The sequence below is a fragment of the Ictalurus furcatus genome, chromosome 4, assembly GCF_023375685.1.
Source record: "Ictalurus furcatus strain D&B chromosome 4, Billie_1.0, whole genome shotgun sequence".
In the NCBI taxonomy this organism is placed as follows: domain Eukaryota; kingdom Metazoa; phylum Chordata; class Actinopteri; order Siluriformes; family Ictaluridae; genus Ictalurus; species Ictalurus furcatus.
In genome coordinates this window covers 34,179,907-34,192,406 of record NC_071258.1, presented here as the reverse complement: position 1 = coordinate 34,192,406, position 12,500 = coordinate 34,179,907, and the positions used below count along the sequence as shown (strand labels likewise).

The following is a 12,500-nucleotide window of genomic DNA, read 5'->3' as shown; positions in this document are numbered from 1 at the left end:
AGTTATATAAAATTCCTTGTGTAAAGAAGTCTGGATAAGAGACTGACATGATGGTCTGAGCGGTGTGTAAACGTTAGTGACACGTTTCTGCGTCACGTCTCCACATTCCGACTCTGTATGTACGAATGAACCCGTACTTCTCCGTCCTCGAGCCATGTCTTCACTAACACTGCACTAATCAGGCCACAGACGGTGAACCTAATAATAAAAAAATGCTTAAAAACCCGCTGGAAATAAGGAATGTAAGTAATTTATAAGAGATTGGCCACACACGTGGATCTGCTGCAGCTCTGTGACGTGTGAAATAAAAACACCCGGGATTGCTTAACCATGGTCAGGGTTTCTTCCTGCGCTGATCGGTCCTGCTGCGCTCAGATGAATTCTCTGACTTCCCAGAAAAAGAAACTTCCCGAGTCACCCCAGAGTGTTTGGGTTTTCGAAAGCTTCAAACGCACGCCATGTCCTCCTTTAGACTTGCGAGACGTGCTCCAAAGGGTTTGGAGTAGGAAACGAGTGTTGAATGGCAACCGCTCGACGCTATTTAAGTTCCACGAAACATAACTACGTAGCACAGAGTGGCGAGGAGAGGACGGTCACGACGGGAGCCGTGAAACCGAAGAACCGAACAGAACGTCCAGGTGCGCTTCGACACAAGCGTCTCTTCTTTCCGTGGAATGGGTTAGGATGACCCACGAGCCACATTCAGAGAGGAGGAACAAAGAGAGAGAGAGAGAGAGAGAGAGAGAGAGAGAGGGGAATGGATCAGTGAAAGGTGAGACAGTCGCAGCGTATCACATGGATGAGCGCTGAGAACCAAAAGGTCTTTAGACAAACACGGACACGTCAGATCTCACAGCGGCGCGACGCTCTCCTTTTGGTCGTGCTTTTGTGTGCGTGACTCAACGGGAGCAGGATTCAAATGTTCACCTCTTTTTGGTGAAATCACCCGGTTTCCCTCTCTCTCTCTCTCTCGTTTCCATCCTGCACAGATCATTCTGCGCCCGCCGAGCGTCTCGCTCTCTATCTAAACCTTCTCTCCGTCCCAGAGCCCTGACCGTGGACGACCGCCCGCTCGTCAATATCCCATCCGCAGTGTGCTGTTTATCATCAATAAGCATTTTTACCCCTAAGATAAGAATGTAAACAACACTTTATAAGGGGAGCGTTTAGACGTTTCAGGATCTTCCAGATTCTAGCTATTTAAAAAGAAATATTAGCATAAATTATACTGAATTAAGATCGGGAGAAATGGCAAAAATATCACGTTTTTTTTTTTTTGTTTTTTTTTTTTTAAAAAAAGCTGTTTGATGATATTAAATGTCTGCAAAAAAGGCATTTATTTTTTATATTTAAAATAATATTTTTAGATATTAATTATTATATTTAAAATAATTTTTTATCAGAATTATTTATGCTATTTAAAAAAAACAACAACTAAAAAATAAAACAATAAAAAATAAATTTTCTAATATTTTTTTTTTTTTCAATTTTAAAAAATTAAATATTTTCAAATAAAAAGGGGGGAAAAAAAATCTGTAAAATATTAAAACTGACAATTTTAGACAAGTTTTAACACCACATTACTTGTAATTATTCAAATAAAAATAACCATCTATATAAAAAAAAAAAAATCAGAAAATAGTACTGGGACATAATTTATCATGATATCGATCGTACAGTTTTTCATTTTTAAATTTACCTACAAAGTTTTAACGTCACATCAGCTGCTTCCAGTCAGTTTGTAATTATTTTAAAAAAAAAATAGATAGCACAATATCTAGAAAAGCTTGTTGTTGCATGATTTATGGCGATATGGTTATTATATGGTCACATCGTCCGGCTCTGTGCTGAATCAAAAATAAAAAACAACCGTCTTTAATGCATGTGCTAAAGCGCTTCTTCTAAACGTACTCCAGCGGAGAAGCGTGACAGGGGTTCGGATCCGCACCGAGAAATCCAAGCAGTCGGGAAACCCTGAATATCCGCGGCAGGTGTGTTTCACAGCTGGAGGAAAGCTATCAATAAGCAGACTTGACATATTTTATATTGTGAAGGCTGATTTGGCAAAATGAAGACAGCGCGGTCTCTGGCTTAAACGGATTTACCTGCGGCTGAGAGCTGCTTTCTACTTTTATCCTTATCGGGTTTGAGAGCTATAAAACCCCCACTAGCCATTAGGATCGGTGCCTCCCTGCACCCCCACCACCACCTTCTCCTGAGTCGAGTCGCTCGGACGCAAGCCCTGGTCAATGATTACCGAACACCAATCACCGGCGGAGCAGCAGCTGATGACGAGGACGCTCCGAATCACATTCTGGAGAAGACGAGTGAGATGAGCGAGACGTTTCCCTGCAGTTTCAGGATGTGAGAAATGTAATCTGTGCTGCTGGCTGGGGATCGATACACAACGTTAATAGATAAACTACCGCGTTCACGTGACAAAAATACCACGTCACGATATTTACAGACGTTTCTATGATACGCTATATGAATGAGGATATATACTGTAGCTACAAGCCAAACATTTTTTAAATGTTTAAAACAACAACAACAGCAACACAGTATAAAAAGATGTGATGATATCTCAAGAAAGCGACGTAATCAATCACAGTATCGATTAATCGGCCGATTATTCACGAAGCTCCGCCCCTCGTCCCATATCTACGGTGTCCTGTAGAGTATAGTGTCGATAAAATGCTTGACAGTCAGCTCATCCAAACACAAACAAGCTGTCCGGACCGGACGCCAGTTTTCCAAATGGGTTTTCCCAGAGACTTCACACACTCTTGCTAAAGTCACGGCTTAACACGTTGTTTTTTCTCATCTATATGACCTGCAAATCTTCCAGGTTATTTATAAGGAATAATAAAAAAAACGATGATTGCAGCTTTAATATATATATAAAAAACAAAGCCGGGCTTTAGGAGTAGTGAAGCCCAGGAGCAGAACCCTCTGACTGAGCGTGTATATTATGATGAACGGATCAGTAGATCTCAGCTGCCACGTGTTAGTGTTTGAAGCAGCAGGGGGTCTCTCCGCATGAACAGGGGCAGCGCGGGGCGACCCGACGGCCTCTACGGGTCTCGGTTTCGGTGCTAAATAAACCCGACACGCGTGCTCAGGATTTTCCGCCGTGTGTGACGGAGCCGGGCGATATGATGATATAAATACCGATATGGTGATGAATTACGTTACGAAACTCTTCCCTGAGGAAACGTGTCTGATGGCGGATCCTGGATTTTGGGAAAAAGGACCGGAAAAAATGTTCTCATGTAAAGAGCCTTCTTCTCTTAGGACTGATTTTATTATATTTATACTTCATTAGATTTACTACGATTACGATATACAGGATTTTTATTTTTTTTGCGACTATGGGAAGTAAAGAGAAGGTTTTACAGCTTAGTGGTTTATAAATAAAACCATATCGGATGGGCGTTGGCTGAGACTCTAAGGTTTAGTATCGACATGGAAAAAAGGAAAATCTCTAATCCGGATATCTTTTTAGTAAACGTATTCGTTTATTTTAATAACCAAAAGTCTGATTAGATGATCTGCGGGTGAAAGTTTGTACTCAAGCTTTAAAATTTTAAAATAGAAATGTTTTCCAATTAAAAAAAAAAACTCTTCAAAAAAACTCACTTTTCAAAATGTTTGAATATGTCAAATATAAATAAAATATTTTTTATTGCTTGATGTTTGTCAGTAAACTGTTATACGGATCATAGAAGAAATGAGAATTCCCGCACTTTTACGTGCGTGTGCGCACGTGTGTGTGTGTGTGTGTGTGTGTGTGTGTGCCTTTAAAACAAACTTTAATTTCTTCTCAAAACATCTTTAATTAAATTACGTCTAAGCAGCTGAGCCACATGTTGGAGGTACTTGCAGTATGTAAACTTAGGAAAAGACACTTCTGTGTGTGTGTGCGCGTGTGTGAGAGAGAGAGAGAGAGAGAGAGAGAGTGAGAGAGAGAGGGAGTGAGAGAGAGAGAGAGAGAGAGAGCGAGAGAGAGATTTTCGTCATTGTTAAACCCTGCTAATGTGAAGTTTTCAGTGCTCTGGCTTTCCCAGAGCAGAACCCAGAGTCACTGGTATAGTAGAGACACGATACACTCTCACTCTTTCCTCCATCTCTCTCTCTCTCTCTCTCTCTCTCTCTCTCTCTGGGCTGAAAATGGCAGCGCTGTCTGTCTATTTATTGATGGAGAAAGGCTGTAGTGAGAGCTGAAGCTGAGCTGCAGGGGGTCCGGTGCTGGCTGTGAGCTTTGTATATATTTGCGCACCCGTGCGTGCGTGCGTGTGCGTGTGTGTGAGATGCCTTTGTGTTTCCTCCTTCCTCCAGGAGATTACACTGTGAAAATATATTGCGTTCAGTTTGAACCCGAGTCTAGTGGAACAGAACGTGCTGGAAATCAGCGGACATCGCGTACGTTCTTAAAACGGATAAACGGAAATGCCCGGCAAAAAAAGCAGTTACAATGAGTTTTATATATAAACATGTTATTTTTATTTCTTTTCCCCCTAACTATCCCCCTACGCAGCTGCTCCCAATGGCGATCTGCCCATCTGCCCCTTCCTTTGACCAGCCCCGTGACCCTTTGACCTCTTCCAAATCTGGGCCAGCATTCCTCCCAGCAAACTGGCGTGTCTGTGTGTTGATCGTGTGTACAGGATATACAGTATGACTCATTTAAAAAGTAAGAAGTGCTGCTGCGTTCACTGCTCATTTTGATTTGGCGTCACTTGCTGAACTCGGGGTTGGGGAGACCGTCCCGCGTTCCAGAGTAGTTGAGGTGTTTTCTTTGTTTTTTCCAATTCGAATGAAGAGTAATCATCAGAACACCCTTTCTAACTTGGTACAAGACTAACTGTATATTAACTCGATATTAGTCTGATCTAGCGTCGCGGTGTTTAGTCTACCGTTCGGCTCGATGCATCCGTTTACCCCAGGTGAGGTGATGACAATTACACTCCATTCAAAAAAATTGTCTGTCCATTCAAAAACCTCTCTGTCTGTCTGTTAAACTGCCCGCTGCTCTTCAGAAAAATCCTCCAGGTCCGGCACATTCTTTACTTTTCCAGCATCTTCTGCGGATTTGACCCCTTTCCAACAGCGACTATATGACGTTCAGATCCGTCTTTTCACACTGAGGGCGACTGAGGGACTCGTACACGACTATTACACAAGGTGCAAACGTTCACTGATGCTCATGAAGGCAACACGGGATACATTAAGAGCCAGGGGGGTGTAAACTTTTGACATTGTGCTGTCCTGTAGCAGGAATGGAGTCGGAGCGAGCGGACACGGTGAAGCGTATACAGTGCTGACCACTTCCGCTTGTGACACCTCATTAGTGTGACTGTTTCTCTGTAAGACAGAGAACGTGTGTGTGTGTGTGTGTGTGTGTGTGCTGAGAGACCGAGCGGGGTAAAAAGTGCACTCTGGATAGTAATCCTCGCCTCGGTTTTCCTGATCCTGCTTCGATCACTTCGTGTAGAACTTAAACGCTTATCCTGGATCAGAACACCACCCCCCCCCCCCCCACAACCTTCTTCATCTCTTTCTCTCGCTGAAGTAATGCCAGTGCACCACTTTATGACCCCTACATTTACTCTGTCTCTTTCTCTATCCCTCTTTTTTTCTCTTCAGACAAATATAGCGGTGGGAGAAAAAGCTCTTGGGTGGAGGGGAAAGAATGCGGTGCTGAGAAGCTCAACAAATCAATCAGCCGATGGGAGAGCGAGCGAGCGAGCGAGCGTCCGAAGGGCCTCTCTCTCTCTCTCTCTGCATCCAATCGCAGGCTTGACCCCCGGTCCGCTCGACACACACCCTTTTGCCTTGAGCCTTATGGCCGTGAAAGGGGCGGGATAGGGAGGGGGTAAGAGAAAGGGCAGAAGAATTCTCGGACCCTTATCTGCGTAAATCATTCGGTGTGTGCTTGCACACCCACAGTCAGGGACGAGCGTGTGATCTTCCCCTCTGACCCCGCCGGTATTCAGGGAGCGTAGAAGATTGAATTCTTAGCGCACACGGTTTCGGTCGGCGATAAACGAAAAACGTGTGTACGTATTTCAAAAGTTAGCGTTCGGAGCGTCACGTCCATGACCATTTACAGGCCTACATTTATTTCAATTCATTGGGACGATTTAGGGGGAAAAACAAGCCCCGACTATTAACTCAAAACACCACTGAATCGGACCCAGTGTGTACTCGTGATGGATGGACGAGATACAGGTCAGAAAGCTCAAGCGAACATGCTTCCGAGACTTTTCCCCCCCTCAGTTAAGTGTGCTCTATCGCTCCGTGGCTTGTCTCCCAGCATACAACCCCTTGAGCAATTTGTGGCGACCTCTGACCTTTCCGGCCGCTGCCCGAGGAAACCATGGAAACCTTTCATGTCCGGCACCCGAGGAAATAAAGTGGAGGTCCTGTCCACTAGGAACTGGAGCACAAACTGGGCAGCCGTTATCCCTGTTATTACACAGCGTGACTTACACACACACATACACACACACACACACACAGCGAGCACAAGCACTCACACAGAGGGTATATTTTACTCAATATATACGTTGGATAACAGTTTCTAAACTCCCCCCTAAACTGTGCCTGGAAGTTTTTTTTTTAAACCCTCCTTTTTTTTACTTGGCGTACGATCTCATCACTACTCTTACGGTCATGTTCCTCGCTGGAGAACCACGACACCGATGCGAGTCACAGCGTTTCCTCAGGAAGTAAGCAGAAAAGTTGGAATTCCGAGGAAAGAGGTCCCGCACGTGACATCCGAGCCCTCCGGCTTCAGACTGCATCAGGGAATGCGGCGTGTTGCTTATCGTACGCCGTGACTAGCGCTTTGTCCCGCTCCTCTGTGTGCGTGTGTGCGCGCGCGTGTGTGTGTGTGTGTAACGCAGCTACGTGACCCCTGACTCGGCTGTTTTTATTTAACGCCGGTTCCTGCGCGAGTTCTAGTGGAACCTTGGGTTAAAGGGTGTTTTCAAAGAATAATTCGAGAGTCAAGACCTCGGCATTACGGCGACTACGTGAGACTATTAACGGATTAACGCTCCGAATTAAAATAAATAAATAAATAAATAATAATGAGAAGAAGAAGATGGGAGAAATTCAACGGGACACAATGTACAGGGTCCGAAAAGATCATTTCTATTTTTCCTAGGAGTTATAAATGAACAAATGATTATAAATAAATCAAATATGTAATAGGTTATATGTTCAATAAACACAGTACGTAAATTTAACGAGACTAACTTTCTTTACTTCTGTTTTTCAAAAACTTATAAATAAATAAATAAATAAATCATTTTAGCCAAATAAATAAAAACACGTCGAATCTGTAATAGGCGATAAGTTTATAAATATTACTACTTTAGTCAATTTAATCAGGAGTTATAAGAAGACACTCTACATTCTATTTAGTGTTTGACACGAGTTAATAATAAATAATTTGAAATAAATTATAAACAAATATAAGTTTGTACATTAATAAATACTTTAATCATTTAAAGCAGAAGTTTAAGAAGGTAGACTAACTTCTATTTTTTGGTAACTTTTTTTTTTACTAACTCTTTGTTCACATTTTACTAAATCACTTGAAAAGCAACAGCTCCTTTCAAGCGTGTGTGTGTGTGTGTGTGTGTGTGTGTGTGTGAGCACACTGGTGACAGATATTTCTTTTGGCTGAAGGTGAGAAGACAGAGGGCAAAAGGTCCAAAAGGTCCACACATGTGGAACCATTAATCTTCCTGTCCCCCTAAACACCCCCTACACACACACACACACACACACACCTATACCTTCTCAACATTCCACCAACACTCTTGAAACACAAACTCGCTCCAGATTCACATTTCACGCTGATCTATAGAGTGACGTGACCTGACGTGTTCTGATCCGGCTCGAAACGTTCCACGTCTCCTACAACCTCTCGAACTTTCACCGTGGCTCGGTATCGTTTGCGTAATTGCTCTTCCTTTGATGAATAAAGATAAAGGCCAGATGCCCCGGGTTCGGTCAGTCATCTCTGGCCAAACAAATACCCCTTAAAGAAGAGCTTTTCTTTAGCCGTGGTGGTCAGGGGGGCAGCTGAGGGCAGTTGGGGGGCAGCAAGGGGACAAAAGGCTGTGGAGAGAAAGGCTTTTCATTTGTTCTGCTGAGCAGCAGAGCAGAAAGCAATCGCATGGAGACCAGTAGCTCCTTTCACTCCAGGAGCACAATAAAAAGTTAGGTACTCATGGGGCAGAGACACATGGGGGGAGGGGGGGGGGAGGAGAAAAATTGTGTATATCTATTTAAGTGATCATCTTTCCCGATCTTCTGTCACTAACTTTGTGTTAAACTCCTTGAGCATTTCTCAGGTAGCTGTCAATTTTACGGTCCTGCTCTAAATGCCCCTTTAAAACAAGTCAGTAAACAGAGCCGAGTGTCTTTACTGCAGCTACACCTCATTAATAAACTGCAGCTCGCTCAGGTAACCTGATCACTCAGCACCCAAACAAGAGCAGCAGAATCGCCCTACTGTACTCTATTATACTCTACTGTACTCTATTATACTCTACAGTACACCATTATACTCCACTGTACTCTATTATACTCCACTGTACTCTATTATACTCCACTGTACTCTATTATACTCCAGTGTTCTCTACTATACTCCACTGTTGTCTACTATACTCCACTGTTGTCTATTATACTCTACAGTACACATTATACTCCACTGTTCTCTATTATACTCCACTGTTGTCTACTATACTCCACTGTTGTCTATTATACTCTACAGTACACATTATACTCCACTGTTCTCTATTATACTCCAGTGTTCTCTATTATACTCCAGTGTTCTCTATTATACTCCACTGTACTCTATTATACTCCAGTGTTCTCTACTATACTCCACTGTACTCTATTATACTCCACTGTTGTCTACTATACTCCACTGTACTCTATTATACTCTACAGTACACATTATACTCCACTGTTCTCTATTATACTCCACTGTACACTATTATACTCTACAGTACACCATTATACTCCACTGTACTCTATTATACTCTACAGTACACATTATACTCCACTGTACTCTATTATACTCTACAGTACACCATTATACTCCACTGTACTCTATTATACTCTACAGTACACATTATACTCCACTGTACTCTATTATACTCTACAGTACACCATTATACTCCACTGTACTCTATTATACTCTACAGTACACCATTATACTCCACTGTACTCTATTATACTCTACAGTACACATTATACTCCACTGTACTCTATTATACTCTACAGTACACCATTATACTCCACTGTACTCTATTATACTCCACTGTTCTCTATTATACTCCAGTGTTCTCTATTATACTCCAGTGTTCTCTATTATACTCTACAGTACACATTATACTCCACTGTACTCCACTGTTCTCTATTATACGCCACTGTACTCCACTGTACTCTATTATACGCCACTGTACTCCACTGTACTCTATTATACGCCACTGTACTCTACTGTACTCTACTGTACTCCACTGTACTCTATTATACGCCACTGTACTCTACTGTACACCATTATACGCCACTGTACTCTACTGTACTCTATTATTTGCTACTCTACTCTATTACATCCTACTATACTCTACTGTACTCCACTGTACTCTATTATACTCCACTGTACTCTATTATATGCCACTGTACTCTACTGTACACATTATACTCTACTGTACTCTACTATACTCAGAGAGGGTGGGAATTGTGTTGTTTTTAAACATTTGTCGCTCTTCGCTGTTACTCAGTCTCACTGCTCCTGTTTTACAGCTTCGACCCCTCACAGGGCAAAGTCACATGACTTTCTCTGATGTGCATCGAGGAATTTATTCCGTAAATGTGTTTCCGTCGTAGTTTACGTGCACGTCTTCTTATCGAATTAAAAAAATTATTATTATTCGCCTCAATTGATAAGCATGGTTTTTTTTTTTTTTGGAGATTTTTTCACATCTGGCGTTTCCATTCAGCGTTTTTTTTTTTTTTTTTAAATGAGATATCCCAAAATTCGCACAAAAATACATGGATGGAATCATAGCTATTGTATTGCGATTTAACAAGATAAGTTGGATAAAGTCTGTCAAATCCACATCTTCTGACCAATCAGAATCCAGGATCCAACATATCTTAAACTGTTATAAAAGGTGAGGTCATTAGCGTTATATTATCAATGTGTCATCGCTTTACATAAATGGCCCTGGAAAGAACATTCATCAGTTTTGTGAGAATGATGTCACATCAACCCGCCCTGACACACTAATTCACACACACACACACACACACACACACACACACACACACACACACTCCCAAATGCAAGGAAGGATGACCATGCAGCATTGACTTAAAAGGCTCTAGCTGGTGAATAGCTCCTAACCTTTCAAACCTGCCCACCTTCATTTACACACCAATGGAGGCTTTCTCTCAGGATCTACCCTGGCTTTCAAACCACTGGCCTCCAGCACTGAACTCATCCCCCCACCACAAAGCTTAGACTTAGTTTTCAGATAACTTCTATAACAGATGGTGTTGTAAATTGACTACGTTCTGCTTGCATCAATCAGCGCAATCTGTATGAAAAAGTAGTGTGAAAAGTAGGCGATCGTCGTAGCGGCGCTCACGCTCTGAGATTTTAATAAAACATTCTTTGGTTGGAGTTAGTCAACCAGAGCTAGCCAATCGTGGGCGTCTGTGAGCTCATGTCTGCGGAAGAGGGCGGATAGCGAGTGTGTTACGCTGCCATGACTGGTATTTGACTGGCTTCACGTGTCTCGGAGGAAGAACGTGCTAGCCTTTACCTCATTGGTTACTAGCTGTCATGTAATGGGGGATGGGAATTGGTAGATGACCAATTTGGGGAGATAAACTGGGAAAGAGGGTTGACCAGTTGTATTTGGTCTGTAAACTGGCGTAATGCGTTTTAAGACCGCCGATCTCAAATCACTACCAAAGAATTCTTTTATGACATGCGATTTTTGCTGGTGGGCCCAAATCCGTACAGTGCAAACTCGACTTTAACAGACTCTTACTGAATTTCACAGTAAACGTAAATCTACGAGGCGCAAAGTAATAATTTTCTCTGCCATTTTGTGCACATGTCACAGATCACGTACGTAATAAAACTCTTAGCAGGGTATCAGGGTTAAAGCGGTGCAATGTTGCATGGCGGCTCAAAACTAATGTTCAACACATTTTAAAAGCTCTAGTAACCAGCTTGCACTGATACAATGCTCCTCTCCATGAAATCTGACCCACAGAAAGGCGACACGGAGATAAAGAGGGACTCCAAGAAAGCGTAATCCAACTGTGCGTGTTTGGAGATTTAGGAAAATCTGGACTGACCGGATGCGGTATCGCTGATACTACAAGGATTTCAGAAAGGACAACTAAGGACCATCCCATGGACCAGAAATTACAGCAAGAGGGCAAGAGAACAAGAGCCCTGAACTTACTTGCGATAGTCAGGCGAGCTTTCTGGCTCAGGATAGCTCCGTATTTGTTCTGAGCAAGGCACTGGTATGACCCTTCGTCCGATTTCTCTCCTTTTCGGCTCTCGGTCTCCGAGATGAAGAGCGATCCGTTGGAAAGTTGGTAGACGCGGTCCGACTCAACGGCAGGAGATCCGTTTTTCAGCCAACGGATCCGGATTGGAAGCTCGCCCTGAGCCTGGCAGTCCATAATCACTACGTCCTTACGCAGGACTGTCACATCGCGGGGCTCCTTAACGAAAAATAACTCACTGAAACACAAAACACCTGAAAAGATAGGCAGAGAGAGAGAAAGAGAGAGAGAGAGAGAGAGAATGAGTGTCTGGACTGAGAGGCTTCTATTCTGTTCAGAGGAACATGGATGTTCCTTGGAAAGAGAACGTCCATGAAAACACCAATGGAAAGAAAAGGAACTCTGAGAAACAGGAAGGCCGTGGTTCTCAGTAAAGTCGGGTTTGTAAAGCATGTACAGGGTGATTTTTCACAACCCACCATTAACTCTTATTACGTTTATCAATGACTTGTTATAGTTACTAGGTGATTATCTGTCCACTTGATTTGAACAGATTTAACCCAGTCCTCAGTACCTCAAAAACTACTCGCTTATTAATAACAGCAACTTGGACGTCAGGAATTTAAAGCACTATGGCTTCAATACACAGCCGAATTATTACTGTTCGCATTTAAATAATGCGCCTGAGGAATTTATTTCACAGTTTAAGAGGTTCCTGGCGGAAAACCTGAAAATCTTTCCAGAACATATCCTCAAACTAACATGGACTCAAAGGATCCTGGACTAACTCTGAAGCACTGGTTTGGCCGTGTTTCTGTGATCATATGTCTGCGCAGATTACACTTCACGCTGGTCTAATCCGGTTATCCATGCCTACTAAAGTCCGGCACCTGGGAGTAGAGTGACTCTATCCGTCCTTAAAATGATTTATTATAGTCTTTGCA

General features: G+C 42.7%; 1 protein-coding gene across 1 annotated transcript in view; it reads right to left on the bottom strand.

Moving 5' to 3' along the window:
- Positions 1–12,500, bottom strand: part of prtga (protogenin homolog a (Gallus gallus)) — a 33,818-nt gene that overhangs the window by 18,659 nt on the left and 2,659 nt on the right. Inside the window, exon 2 of the mRNA XM_053622336.1 lies at positions 11,508–12,023. Coding sequence (XP_053478311.1) covers positions 11,508–12,023 — 516 coding nt within the window. The remainder of the gene's footprint in view (positions 1–11,507; positions 12,024–12,500) is intronic.